The sequence below is a fragment of the Crocodylus siamensis genome, chromosome 9, assembly GCF_052110815.1.
Source record: "Crocodylus siamensis isolate JL-2025a chromosome 9, ASM5211081v1, whole genome shotgun sequence".
Taxonomy (NCBI): domain Eukaryota; kingdom Metazoa; phylum Chordata; order Crocodylia; family Crocodylidae; genus Crocodylus; species Crocodylus siamensis.
This window is the reverse complement of record NC_143403.1, coordinates 37433094-37448293: the sequence shown is the minus strand read 5'-3', so window position 1 is coordinate 37448293 and position 15200 is coordinate 37433094. Positions and strand designations below refer to the sequence as shown.

Here is a 15200-nt window from a genome sequence, read left to right as displayed (position 1 = left end):
ATGGATGCAAGCCAGCGTTTTGGTTGCTTTATTAGCCGCAGCATCGCATTGCAGGCTCATGTTCATCTTGTGGTCAATGATGACCCCCAAGTCTCTTTCTTCTGTAGTGCTATCCAATGTAGCACTGCCGAGCCTCTAAGGATGCTGCAGGTTTTTCTTCCCAAGGTGGAGAACCTTGCATTTTTCAACATTAAACACCATCAGGTTCTCATCTGCCCATTTGCTGAGCCTGTCCAGGGCAGCCTGGATCGCTCTCCTGTCTTCTGGTGTGGATGCTTTGCCCCAGAGTTTGGTGTCATCAGCAAACTTGGCCAGTCCACTCCTGACTCCAATGTCCACATCATTAATGAAGATTTTGAACAATATGGGTCCAAGGACAGAGCCTTGGGGGACCCCATTGGTCATGGGGCACCATGACAATTGACTTCCATCAACTACCACCTTCTGGGTCTGACCACAGAGCCAATTTTCCAGGCCACAATTGGCCAGTTTTGCCAAGAGATGATCATGGGATACCAGATCAAAGGCTTTTTTGAAGTCAAGATATATGACCAGGTATGCTGCTGGTTCTTTCTCCCTAGGTGCAGTACCCTGCACTTGTCAGTATTGAATACCATCTTATTCTGATCCGCCCACCACTATAACCTGTCCAGATCTAATTGCAGCCTGTCCCTCCCTTCTAGCGTGCCCACTTCTCCCTACTATTACAAACATAACTTACTTGAATACAGCACAGAAGTATTCAGGAGGAAAAAAAATCAGGTGTGAAACTACACCAGTGCAAGTTGTAAGCATCATGCATCTGTAGCAATCCAGAGGTAGCTGTTTACTCAAGACAGACAGGCTATTACTACCTGCTCTCCTGTCACCTAGTGGTGAGGTGCTTACTGGGAGAAGCCACTCCCAGATTGTCACTTGTCTGCTCCATCTCCCAGGATAATTTATTAGTTGCATAACTAAGCAGGGGGAGGAGTTGGGGGGGCACAAGCAGGGCACCAGTCCTGGGGGGGGAAGCGTGCAAAAACAGCAGCTGCTGCAGCTGCCAGCCCAGCTGTTGCTGCCCCATGTGCTGCTACTGTTGCCCCCAGCTCAAAACTGCCCAGTTACACCCCATTATCCAATGATGATATACCATCTCCAGGCCTTTACATGTTTAGACCAATTGTCCCAATTGCTACTCTGTCCTAGAGAAGCTGCCTGCTAAGTAAGACTTTTCACTCAAACCTAGAGAGGTAGTAGCTGTGCTCTAGCTTCTATGTTTCCTCACTGTACATTGAGAAGCCACAAAGAAATCATCCAAATAACCATGAAGCTGCCCCCTGACTTCAATTCCCTGGTCCAGGTCAATGGACTCTTAAGTACCTGGCTTCTGTTCATGCTCCTACCTATCCAAGTGCTCTTGTTCAGTGCCTGGCTATGAATCTTTCCCTGCAGCCAGGCATCTCCTGGGGTCCTACTTCCTCAGTTCCAGCCCTTTCCTTTCCTTACCTGTTTTGCCAACCCTAGCTATAAATTTCAATGTGAAGGATACTGAACAAGAGCACTTGGATACGTAGGAGCATGAACAGAAGCCAGGTACTTAAACAAGTCCACTGACCTGGACCAGGGAATTGAAGTCAAGGGGCAGCTTCATGGTTATTTGGATGATTTCTTTGTGGCTCCTCAATGTACAGTGAAGAAACATAGAAGCTTCCTTAAAGACCAGCTTCCTGCTGAATCTCTTCACAAGAGAAGGCTGAGAGGGGATCTGGTGGCCATCTATAAACTGGCCAAGGGGGATTAATGGGGGACAGGAGAGACCCTGTTCCCCCGAGTGCTACCGGGAGTAACAAGGAATAATGGCCATAAGTTGACAGAGAGTAGATTCAGGCTAGGTATCAGGAGGCGCTACTTCACTGTCAGGACTATTAGGAACTGGAACCAACTTCCAAGGGAAGTGGTGCTTGCCCTTACCCCAGGGGTCTTTGAAAGGAGGCTAGATAAATCACCTGGCCGGGGTCGTTTGACCCCAACATTCTTTCCTGCCCCTGGCACGGGGTTGGACTTGATGATCTGCTCAGGTCCCTTCGACCCTACCAACTACGAAACTATGAAACCAAATGTCTGTTCATTTCGTTAACTGTTTGAGGCAGACTAACGAGGCTTCAACCTCCTTGCCCCCAATTCTGGTACTCCTACCTTCAAGTCAGAGCCTTCATAACCATTCTCCTAATCTCAAGATCTCACTCTTAATGGGAAATTCAGCTCTGGTACAAAAAAGATCCAATCCCCATCCCCAAGTCTCCTGTTCACCCTCTAGCTCTCGCCAACTGCATCTCTTCCAGTTGCTGTAACTGCAATACTGTGCCCCTGCCTGATTTTGCTTTACTGATCCACTATGCATTGCTCAGTAAAATTATTCTACAAATGCTCCTAGCCTATCATTTGCACTCAGAACAAATGAATCTTGGTGACCTCACCTTTCATATTTACTTTGAAGGAGCTTCTCTATCTGAGGCAGGATTATAGTACACAGATCCAGTTTCCAGAGAGATCTGGAAGAGAAAAAAAACCCTTTAAAAGCTGGAGACTGAAGCCTCAGGGGCTGATTTAACACATGCAATACATTCAGGCACAAATACCCTGGTAATTCAGCTCAGAGCCTGAGCTCCCTCTCTCCACCTTGTGATGGAAAGAGGCATAACAGCAGCTTTTGTCAATCTGCTTTCCGGGAGAATTATTTCATGAAGTTTTTTTCCCAAAAGACTTGGTTTTCTTCAGTAATACTAACTGCTAAAGACAAAGGCACTGCAACAACTAGTGCTAGAATACTACAGGCTCAAAGATTTGACCAAGGGTAAAAACATTTCACTATGGTGTGGTACATACATGCTGTGCATCAGGACAAAGTAAGAAATGGCAAAAGCTTGTCTAGTATTTCTTCTGACTACACAGCTCCCTGTGTCCCTCTCCCAGCTACACAGCTACCAAAAAACTCCACACTTCACTGTATGTGAGGCAGACACACCTAACGAATTTCAGATTGGGCAGCCCCAGAAGGCAATCATGAGAGACATCCTTACACAGGTGTAATAGCCATTAATACTTACGCCTTCTGATTGACAATGTTCAGGAGGTCCACTACAACAGAGAGATCATTGATAGCCACAGCAGAGTCCACAGATGTCTGAAGGAAGAGGAAGCAGGAAAGTTAGTGCAAGGCTCACACTGACAGACCCCTGAGATTATCCTAAGCATCACTTTCTAAAAACAAGGAGAGGGACATTGGGAGGCAGATATGGTAGATTGTTGCCAGCAGCCATCTTACTGTTCAGCAACATACTCATCCACTCCTCCATTTCCTTCACAGGAAGCCTTGTATAAGCTCAAAGTTACTCCCATTCTGCTCTCAGACAAGCAATGCTCCTTCCTGCACTTTTTTTTGAATCAGGTATTATCAATCTGAGGTGCAAAGCTAGGAATGGATGCTACAGTATTGCATCCTCCAGTAGTCTGAGGGTCAGAGGCAGCTCCAGACCAACTGCAAATGCTGCTCAAACTGCCTTAGTTTTATACCCCAAGAAGTTTGATTTGTCTCTGACCCTAAATAATCCCCATTTCCTTGCCTTGATGTCACCAGTGCTCCACACTGCCCGCACGGTGTCCAGGTTCTTGTGGCGGCTTGTGAGCACAACACACATGGTCTCGTGGCCCTTCCTTATCTGGGACATGGCCTCTTCATCCACTATCTCTGTCTGGCTTTGGTTCTTCACAGCCTGTAGAGTGAGAGACAGGAAAATCTCTAACAGATCACTCATGGCAGAACAAGATGCCCTGGACAGAGACATTTAAAGGGGGCTTATTTTGACAGCCATCCCTTTCCCCTAGGGTAGAACTATGGGCTATATGAGAATTCATATCCATGCACAAAAGTCTGACTCTTCTGGTAGAGTAAGGAAATGGATAAAGTAGTATTATTCTGCAAGCCTGAATTTTTGCTCAAAGTGACCTTTAAGAACAAACTGATTCCAGTTTATAAAAGTTAGAGCTAGAAGAAAAATAAATTATTTCCTGTGGAGTTTTTTTTCTTAAAACAAAAAAACTCCACACAACCAAAAACATCCTATTAAAATATTTCTTTTCAAAAGTATTGATTTTTCATGGTAAGTTTCCAGAAGAGCAGTTTTTATTTTGAGACATTTGGAAAGGAAATTTCTATTTGGCTTCAATTCCAAATATCTCAACTTTTTTTAAAGTTGTTTTAATTCTGAGGTATAGATGGAGCTCCTCTCATCATCCCCTTCCCCTCAATTGTTTTCCTTCTGCTGACAATTAAAAATGAGTGCTAAAATTAGGGGAATCTCATAATATTTTTACAGGACAAATTTGTAAAAAAAATTAACATATATAAAAAATTGCAAAAATTCTTGTTAAACAAATCCTTTCTAATTAGAAATTTTTAACAGAGTTGGTCACATATTTCCTCATAAAAAAGCATAAATCTCCCAGCTCATACTGCTGGAAACTCATACATTTGCTAGTTAGACTGAACCTCTTCATCTGGTCATAGTTATGGTTGAGATCAGGAGTGCACCTTGTTCAAATTTAGGTAGGGAAAAAAACTCCCCCCCACCCAGGGAGATTCTGGAAGCTTCTTTTTTCCAAGTCTGCAGTAAGATGCAAATGAAATAATTTTGAGAAAAACTGACCCTGGCAGTTATGTGTACAAACACAGAGGAATGGCATTGCAGCTGGTATGCTGGACTAGTGCTGATTACATGGAACCGTATGTGCTCTCCCTGTGTCTCTGCCTGTCAACACCCTCCTGCTGAAAATAGACTTAAGTTCTTCAGGGGCAGGTATCATCTTTTCATTGCATATTTGCAATGTGCACAACACCTGGAGCAATGGGATTCTGCTCCACTGTAATACAAATAATACACAACACAGCAACAACGGGACAGGGGAGTGTCTTTCTGCTCAGAGGCATTCTGAGGGAAAATGGGACTGCTGCTCTCCCTCAGCCATCTCATTCAATGACCTGAAATGCAGCTTTAGGAACATCATGGGGCAATTTTTACCTAACAGATTATGGTTTAAAGAGCCCTGTTGCTTACTTTGCCCCTAAGCTCATCTTATAGGTTTGCTCCCTCTGCTTGTTCTGAATCAAAGCTGAACATGAGCAAATACTTTGGAAAGGACAATACTAAGGAGTGAGAGAGCAGGCTTCTGCCTAGTTCTTGCTTCTATCTCTCTCACCCATACGGCATCTAAGAGCACTTTTACATGTAGTCCAGCGATAGGAGGGGGCAGCATTTTAATCAGAGTGGCTCCGAGAGCCGCTCTAATTAATAGTGCCACTGTGTCTTGTGTATCAAGTGTCCCTGAACTTAAAAATGGCGGCCATTTTTAAAATGTGAGGATGCTGATACACGAAACACAGGAGGCTGCTGGAGCACAGGAATTACCACTCCAGCAGACTCTATTAATCAAGTCTGCTCTGATGTACTGGAATTCCAGCGCATTGGACCAGCCTCTGTACTTGCGTATGGATGCCCTAATGGTTTAACTGTTGCCAGGATAATGCACCATCTATTTCTTTTAACTTACAAAGACCAACTTCATTTCAGCAATACTTGTACTGGGTCATAAATGGCAGCACCTGTACGCAGGAGCACAGCACATCCAGGCCAAGCACAATTCCTTCCTTTTTTTCTCCAAACCACCTATCGCTCCTCCTTTGTAAAAAGCTAGTTACTTACTGGCAGAAAGTCAGAGGCCTTCAACCCGATGGGCTGATCCCTGGTTGCAGGAATCACTGATGGCTCTGCCCTGGACACAGGGGTTGAGGAGGCAATTGGTGGCATCTGAACTGGGTCAGGCTGCAGGAGAATTAAGTGAGTAAGAGCATCAGCAACAGTACTCTGCCCAAGACCTCACATCCTCTATCCTAACCCACCTATCCTTTTTGGAGCAAGGCCCATCTCCAATTTACTGGCATGACTGAATGAAATCAAATATTTCCCCAGAACCATGGAGGGATTAATTAATGCCTGTGGAGTTTCTGGAGATGTCTTGGAGAAAGGAACAAGGAAAGTGCAAAGTCCTAAGTTTCACTGTTAAAAGCATCCAAAATGAGGTGATGGATGGCCACAAGCTTCAGTGTGGATGGAGAAGATCTAAAGTAGTAAGAATTTTAGACTATTTAAATTTGGCAGCTATTTGTCTTCAGGGTACACTGGCTTTTGAGGGGTGAGGAGAAACAGGGCTATAAATGTGGAAAAATAATTGAAAGAGGCAGAGTCAAAACCTGCTGGGGAATGAATCCAAGCTGAAGGCCTGGCCTACATCCCCATCTCTCTTGCTAAAGATCTGACCTTGCACAAGGTCATGGAGGAACTGGCATGATTAGCAAAGTAACAGTAATACTCGTGCTTAAATTACTCTGAAGACAGGATGCTGAAAGATTAACAGGACACAGGATACGTACATTTTCTTGCTTTGGCAATGGGGTCTGAATATCCACAGTTTGGCTGGGCTTTGTTGCTTCCTTTACTGTAAGAGGTTCTGAGGTGAGGGGTAAAAAACAGAAAGAGTTGCACTATATTTCTTTTACAACCTTTTAGCAAAGATTCTACATAATTTGACTGTTTGACTATAAAGCAGGAAACTGTAGATGTTTAATAGATAAGTAAATTCCTATAGAAGGACCTCATACCCCTCATCCTTCCTTGGTATCAGATGGACAGTGCTAACTCACCATCCTCAGGAGGAGCTGGAAAGGGCTCAGTCTTTCGTGGAGGAGTTCGAGCTATAAAAAGTTAAAAGTAGGGTCATATATTAGGTCAGCCTTGGATCTGTATGACTTATAACAACCAAGTCAATTTAGCACAACCACTGATAACCCAGTTTGCTGTATCTTCTCCAGAGATTGCCTTTATTATTGTTTCGCTTTAGCTGAAGGTTTGTAGCCACTGCAGCTACAAGGAGCCAAACAAATCAATGTATTTCATTAGTCAGGGGGAAGTGCAATTACATTACTAAAATTGAAATATGTGTAAACATCTAAGACATCAACAACAGAGGCAGCTAAGTTAAATACTTCCTATTAATAACGTATTAAGTAGCTAATATTATTTTTAATTTATTACTGGCCTAAATGGCTGTAGGTCGGTTTTGAAGTAGACATTTATAACCTTGCCATTTTTAATCAAAGCAATTGGAAATATACTGTATGGTACCTATTGCCAGAATTCTAGTTGAATAAAGGTCCTATAAAGCAGTAGTCTCTCTTGATCTTAACAAAAAGGCATTCAGTTCAAGATGACTTGTCAGATTCTGTACTCTCTGGGCTACGCCTTTATTTAAATGAGGGTCTAAAATCTGCTTCACTGTATGCTAAATAGATGCAAACTTCCAACAATTTGTCCGTGTCACCCTTGAGTCAGCATCCCTGGAATTAAACACAAAATTCTAAGTAATGGTTTTCTAAATTCCAACAGGTACAGACTGTGTCACTGGGACGTCTGTCAAAGTTCATCCCTAGAATTGGTTTTATTCTGAAGCCCCTGAACTTTAACTTAGGTACAGGATAGAGTCTGTTACTAACAGATGGAGTTCTTGGGCTGGAAGATTTCTTTATAATCCTCTGGGTTCTGGATCTCAGCAGTTGATTCTCTCTCATCTCGGTCATCTTCACTGCTGGGACTGCGTCTCTCACTCTCCGAGTTGTGTTTTACCCTATGATGATAAGAAATCCAATCATGAGAGGTGATGCAGGGTATACTGATGAGAGAGCACCAATCCCTCTGGGTGCCTGTACACGAGCATGGAGGCTGCTCCGCCACACTGTAATTACAGTGCGTTGAAGCAGACTCGATTAATTGAGTCTCCTGGAACATGGTCAAATGCGCTTTAGTTTAAGTGCCCCCACCCCCGCCCAGCCATTTTGAAGCATGGGGATGCTGATACACTACGGTATCTTGTGTATCACCACCCCGCCATCCCTGAAGCATGTGTGAAAAAGTGCTCTCTGTGCATTACAATTTGGGACTGTGGGGAGATGCACACACAAAATTCATCCTTACCTTTGTGGCTTGCTACAGGTAGTTGATGGCCTGTCATAGATGCGTCTAAGGGAGGACCCTGTGGGTATGGGCTGAATAAGAGGCTTGTCATCCCTAATTAGCCCATGAAGAATGGAGCCAGACTTTTTGACTTTGCTGAGGTCCACAACAAATGAAGAGACTGTACACTCTGCATAGGACACTCCTATCTGTGAACAAAACAGTAACTTTTTCAGAGACCAGGATAACAGTTGCTCTAAAATGAGGTATCATGGATTAATCCCAAATAGTGCCAATTGGAAAATTTTCAGTGAACTATCTATTCACTGGAAAACAGCAGTTCATCAAAATCAGAGACATCCCTCCCCACTCCACTCTGAAAGAGCTAGTAACCAAGTGGTTAGGGCATTCGCTTAGGATATGAGAAACCACAGTTCAAGTCCTACATGCAAAGCGAGTGTCCCAATCACAGGACTCTGGTGGCCTTCCCTGTCTTCGTCCCAAGAGCTAGAAGAAAAAGTGTTTGAGGTCTCAGTTTCCCACTCAGATCTAGTCCCAAGAGTTTCTTCGGTTTAAAAAAGAAATCACATAATAGTATGGAGAAACTACTCAAAACAAGTAATGCCAAAACAGTCACTGGAAGGTACTTTAACATTTTGGAGTGCCAACAAAATGAAGAACAATCTACTGGGAAAGTAACCAAAACCATCTCACAGGGCATCATTTAGGAGAAGATAAGGTTCCATTTAAGTGCAGACAAGAAGTGTACTATGTAACTGTGAACGGCCACACTACTGAAGAACTGAAGCAGCATGGGCAAGGCTGGTGAATGGGAGTGAAATCAGGAAACCTGGGCTTTCTTCACAGCTGTCAGGGCCTTAAGTGATGTAAGGTACATTTTATTTCCACTCCATTCATAACAGTGGAATAGCAAGGCAACTTAGCGTTTCCTTTGTAGAATCACACTTTTGGCACTTGAGCTCATAGCTTTCATGCACATGTGAGGTGAAATATCTGAGCACAAAGATAAAAAAAACCAAGTGATTATAATCCCAACTACAACTCACTCCTTCCTCAGGAATGCAGAGTCCTGAAGTGGGGTTTAAGTACAAAACCATACATGCAGCAACCCAAGAAGAGATCATTGCTCTCACATTTGTGTCACTTTGAACTCACCATACAAATATTAAGGCCATGAATATGACCAAGCTGCACACCACAAGGACTGTGAATACTGCTACTGTTGAAAACTCAGAGCCAGGGGACTAACTAGTTACTGCACATACTCTTATCTCCATCTTAAGCAGGATCACTCACCAATTGGTTGTTGCACATAGACAGATCAGCCACTTTCCCCCAGTTCACCAACAGCACATCAAAGCAGCGCTCAGGCTCCCAGCCATACACACGCAGTGAATCCTGGAAGCCACTGTACAAACAACAGCCATCTGGATTGAAAAGAACGCACCTGGGAAAGGAAGAGACAACAACATTTAGCTAAACCTTCACTCCGTCTCTGCCTCCCTCCTGGACACCAGGGCTGAACAGCCAACTTCACTGGATCTTTTGACCAGAGCATAAACTTGAACACTGTGGACAAGTTACATATTCAAGAGCACATGCACAACAAGGCATCCCATTAATGAGAAAAAACAAGGCCACACACCATGTTAGGTCACTAACTTATCCACTGTGGCATACCTGACAGGAGTGGCTTCCTCTTCAATGCAGCTCACCACTTGAAACTTCTCCAAGTCCCAGAATCTGACTGTCCTGTACACACAGTGCAATGAAAGAATAATTGTACAATTCATTTAATGCCTACTGCATTCTAGCCAGGCACAGCCAGGCATCATCTTGCGTGATGTTTAATATTAAACATTATAGTAATTACTACAAGAAAGCTAACTGCTATGTGTTAATACTGAAACCTAGAGGAGGTGGCTCTGGGCCATGCTTATTGGCTCTCCAGGTATCCAGAGATGACCCAGAGCGATGGATGACTTGTAAAGTAAAGAAGAACTGCCTGTCATTCAACCTAAAAACAGGCTGCATTTACAAATCAGCCCAAGTCTAGTTTGCCAATACTGAGTTAGCACTTTCTGCTACACTAATTCTGAATGTATATGGTAGAATCTGCATGCGCTGAACACTGCAGTTGTGATCTGACCAGCTCCTTCCATGACAGGTATATCACACAACCCAAATGCAGCAGTATTCTTAGGAAGATGGACACAAGGTATGGGAGCTGATGCATAAGCTTCTTGCTTTTTGTTTCCATGTGCATACCTGTCAGAGCTGCCTGAAGCCAAGAGGTATTCATTGGGATGAAATTCAACAACATTTACTGCGCCCGTGTGTCCTGTAAACTCGAACATCAGCTTCCCAGCCACTAGATCCCAAAGCTAGAGGAAGAATAGAATAGTTCTGTTCTAGAAACAATCCACAGTTGGATCTTCTAGTACACTCTGGATTCACCTCTGCCAGAAATCTGCTAGTCCCACCTACATACATCCACCCCCCACTTCTAACAAAAAAACCCACCCCAATCATGGCTGTAAAGCAGTCTCAATAATATTAAGTATTTTTCTCCAATTTCACTTTTATTTGTTGACATGCCCAAGAAGAATCTCTCTCTCTCTCATTTAGGGCACAGCAGGAAAATATATATTATCAGTGGGTTCTCCAATAGATTAAATGTACTTTTTAATGTTCTGATTGTTGCATGTTACACTCCTGCTCAGGGGTCTATTTTTCACTTTATCTCCTATTCATTTTTAATTCCTACATGCAATAACTGGCCAGTTCATCTGAATACAGCTGGAAAGTAAAACCAGACTTTTGTCTAGGGCCTTCTATACCACATCAGAAGAAATCTGAACCAATTCTTTTCTGACTTCTTTTTCTGGCTGTGTTCAGTTGCTCTGCCCCTGACAGCACTTTGGAAAGAGAAGATAGGTTACAATGCATGAAGCTTTCCTTTCCTGTGCAAAATCAAAGCAAAAATCACAGGCCAGGGGCAAGTCAACTAGTAATATTTACAAAAAAACTAAGGCAGGAAGCTACTATTAATTTTGTATTTGGTTTGACTCTTCTGCCAGTCAATATACCGTGAACCTTCAGGTGCAGGGCACTAACTTGTCCCTCAGATAGTAAGTACACTTCACTTAGCCACAGCTCATTTTGGAATGTTTGGGGCTGCCAGACAATCACACAGGCCCTTGTTTATAGATCAATCCTATGAGGGAAAGGGGTTCACATTGCACAGTAAACACAGTACTGGGGAAGAAGACTGGCAATGCCCAGTAAAAAAAAAAAAAAAAAAGGTCGCTGAATTTCTGCATACCTTGAGAGGGCATAAGGTGTTATCATAGTCTTAGATACCAAATGCTGTACCTTTACAGTGTGATCATCTGCAGCAGATGCTAACCACTTGCCATCAGGACTAAATCGGAGACACTTAACAGCTTGTGTGTGACCCTACAAAGACAAAACACATACAACATATACCTTTTTTGGAGTCTTGGTAGAAAATTCCGTTTTTCTCTCTCCATTTTATATTGTCTCTCTCTAATATATTAAAATCAGCAATGCTGATTATAGTATTATAGACTCCAGCCTGCAAAACAATAAAACCCTGCCTGAACTCAAGTCTGCATAAGATTAAAAAAAAAACTATTTGGTGCAGAACCCTGGATGAAAACTCAATTTAAAAGTAGATGGTATCAATTAACACCGATGTAGTTAAACCGGAGCAATTTTTCAATAGACCAAGGCCTAACAATTCAGAGACTTTAAAAAGGCAATCCATCAATTTGGTATGTAGAGAAAAAAAAGGGTCCATGTGTCAGCCAGCCTACAGTCCACGCATCCCAGGGGTGGGCAAAATACGGCCCACGGGCTGGATCCGACTCGTGAGCCATTCCATCCGGCCTGCAGGGCCCCTTAAAAAATTTGGAAAATTAATATTCCTCTGCCCTTGGTTCCTGTCAAAAATAACATGAAGGAAGGGCAGTAGGACCCAAGGGAAGTCCAGTGGGCTCCAACAACAGCCGGGCGCCTGGCCCCACCCCCCCAGCTGGAAGCCCCAGCTTGGGTTTCTGGGCTGGGAGGTGGCTGCCCTGGTGCAGGAAGTTCAGGTAACTGGGGGCAGGGGGACCCCAGGCAAGGAAGGAGTGGCTCCTCCTCACCCATGCCAGGTGCCCTGCACTGCAGCTGCTTGCAGCCCGCATGGGGTTGCCTGTGCCCACTCTGGACAGCCCCACGTGGGCTGCAAGCACCTGTAGCATGGGGCACTGGCCGTGGGGTGTCAGGCATAGGGTGGGGAGGGGTTGCTTGCCTCCCCCCCCACCACACTCAGCACCACCTTGTTACCGTGTTACAAGCTGGTGCCGAGCATGGGGAAAAGTGGCCTCTCACCTGCCCCATGGCCAACGCCTGAGGCTGTCTGTGCCTTCTCCAGACAGCCCCGCGCAGGTTGTGAGCACCTGCAGCGTGGGGCACCGGCCATGGGGCAGGTGAGGGGCCACTTTTCCCCATGCTCAGCACCAGCTTCTTCCCTGCTGGTGAGCAGGGGATTGGGGCTGTGCGCTGCCCTACACCTGTACCATGGGGCTGGGGGGCACTGGGTATAAGCGGGCGGGGAGCCAGTGGGAGCTCAGGGCCTGCACCAGTTTCGCGGGGCCAGTGTCAATGGGGCCCAGAGCAGGGTGGCAGGAGTGCAGGGTCCCAGCTGGCAGGGGTCCTATGGAATCGGGCCAGCTCCCCCCTCCCTGCTGATGCTGCCTAGGCTGGCTCCACACACCCCTGCCAGCCTGCACCCTGCTTTGGGCCCCACCGGTGCTGGCCCTGGGACATTGGTCCCTAGATGGTGACCAGGGGCCAGGCACCTGTCAAGGGGTGGGGCTACCCATGTGGCCCTCGACAGCCTGCCAAAACCGGGTAAGCGGCCCTCCGCTCAAAATAATTGCCCGCCCTTGATGTTGCCTTTCTGTTCACTAAGGATCTCTACAGGAGGTCAAGCCATTTATGGTCAAGACATGGAGTGCACAAGTCATGGAATTTCCTACAAGTTAACTGGAGATGATACTTTCCCTCTTCTTCAAAGAACAGTGAAGCACCCTACCTTGTACCTGAAGACACAGCCTTTCCTTCTAATATCCCAGAGCTGGAGGAAAGAGAAGAGAAGCAAAAAAAATATAGCCTTAGGACTACAGCTGTGAAAGACACTGAAACATCATAGCAGAGCTACAACTCTCCATATTACAGCATCTATAAACACTGTAGAAGGGCTATGGGAGAGGCATGCAGCAGATGAATGAGCTATTACAAATTCCACGCAAGATATTTCCTGGCATCCACACAAGTGGAAATAGCACTGGAACCTTCTGTAGCCTTCAGCTGTCTAGGGAAAGCAAATATTGACAAAACATATCATGTTATGAAAGGTAAATTCCTAGCGACGCATGCAGACTTAGCTGAGTTGTCGTTGCTCCATTTATTTTAATGCAATTGCACCTACTCATACCAGGTGTGTTTTGGCCTCTAATACTGGGACTTGAAAAGTTAGCCACATTCCATAATAGATGAATCAAACCCTCATCAGGATACATTGCAATTATAAAAATACAAGCACAAGTCCACACAGATGCAAAGGATGACTTATGAGCCTCCACTAATGACAAAAACCAAACCAAACCATCTATACCCACCTAATATAAAGGCACAGAGAAGAGAGAGTATTTCCAGAGAAAATCAGCTTTACCTTAATGTTAGTGTCCAGAGACCCTGAAGCTACGAACTTTCCAAATGGATGGAAATCAAGGCTACAGATATTTGCTTTGTGCCCCACTAGTGTACGAAGAACTGCAAAGAGGTAAGTGGCAGAGAAAGAGAACAAACAATTAGAGCTCATTTTCCCCCCAGAGAAAGCGCAGAAATTCAGCCATTCAGAACTTCAACATTAGACACACACAAATATCATATGTTGGCCGTGCTGTACACAGGCTGTTCATTTACATCATTTTAGGCACACTTCTGAGTCCACCTCTGGAAGACAAAGCAACAATACCAGATGGATTGTTCCCAGATCAAGGGTTCAGCATCGCTTACTGCAATTCTTGAAGTTAGGCACAGAAACCATTCATAGTGGTCAAAGAGCTACATGCTGTAAATGGAATATCACCATGCTAAAATAGCTAGCGAATAGGGCTGTGCAAAGCTTTGGGTGCTGATTCAGTTTGGAGGAGATTTGGCTCAATTTGGTGGCCAAATCTCCAAATCCAAATTGAATCAGGAGACCAATAAAAGGTCCAAATTGATTTGAAGTTCTCCAAATGGATTTGGAAGAGAGTCATAGAGCTTCGGAGATTCGAGCAGTCCCCACTCGCTGCTGCAGGAAGCTGGACCTGGACTCCATGCCGGTAAGTAGGGGGTGGGAGTAGTGGGGGCTGGAGGAAGGGGGAGGAGACCATGGGGGGACCCCCACCAGGCCCCATCCCCTGTCTGCTTTCCCAGCCCCCCTAAGCGCCCCCCCACAACCCTGCCCACTTTCCCAGCCCCTCCCCATGGCTGCCCTGCCCAGACCCAGCTCCCGATTCTTTAAAAAAAAGCTCCGCACTCAGCAGCAGCCTTTGGGGCTTCCGGGGGGCTCGTGGCAGAGTCCTCCATGCAGTGCGGGGTAGTTGGGGGCAGTAGGGATCACCCCCCGACTTAGCAGCAGCTGGTAAGTGCAGGGCTTTTTTTTTTTTTTTTTTAAAAGAGCTGGGAGACTGGGGCTGGACCGGGCAGCCATTGACAAGGCTGGGAGAGCCAGCAGGGGATGGGGCCTGTTTGAATCTCCAAATCAGATTTGGCTGAATCGATTCAGGACATTGCTTGATTCACTGAATCAAATCACTGCCCCTGAATTGGCCAAATCTGAATCTGAAGCAAATACTAGCCGCTTCGCACAGGCCTACTAGCCAACATTCATCTGTTCATGAGAAGATAAAGGGACATTTCACTGGCCATTATATTGTTTTCTAGGGCACGCCCTTCCACATGACTTTGTGTCTAGTCAGTTGATACACAAATCACAACTTCCACTATCAATGCTCTAATACTAGCTTCCTCCAGTGATATTTAATGGTTGGTGTTGTATGAAGATAATGTATA

General features: G+C 45.0%; 1 protein-coding gene across 4 annotated transcripts in view; it reads right to left on the bottom strand.

The window, feature by feature from the left end:
- KATNB1 (katanin regulatory subunit B1) overlaps positions 1-15200 on the bottom strand; it is a 31613-nt gene that overhangs the window by 4212 nt on the left and 12201 nt on the right. For all 4 annotated transcript variants that reach the window (XM_090063136.1, XM_090063133.1, XM_090063134.1 and 1 more), the window contains exons 5-18: positions 13810-13910; positions 13171-13212; positions 11442-11525; positions 10335-10450; positions 9747-9818; positions 9363-9513; positions 8067-8254; positions 7589-7719; positions 6740-6790; positions 6470-6546; positions 5742-5861; positions 3606-3755; positions 3090-3166; positions 2460-2534 (exon numbers count right to left, since the gene is read on the bottom strand). In XM_090063136.1, the coding sequence (XP_089919262.1) occupies positions 2460-2534; positions 3090-3166; positions 3606-3755; positions 5742-5861; positions 6470-6546; positions 6740-6790; positions 7589-7719; positions 8067-8254; positions 9363-9513; positions 9747-9818; positions 10335-10450; positions 11442-11525; positions 13171-13212; positions 13810-13910 (1435 nt within the window). The remainder of the gene's footprint in view (positions 1-2459; positions 2535-3089; positions 3167-3605; positions 3756-5741; positions 5862-6469; positions 6547-6739; positions 6791-7588; positions 7720-8066; positions 8255-9362; positions 9514-9746; positions 9819-10334; positions 10451-11441; positions 11526-13170; positions 13213-13809; positions 13911-15200) is intronic.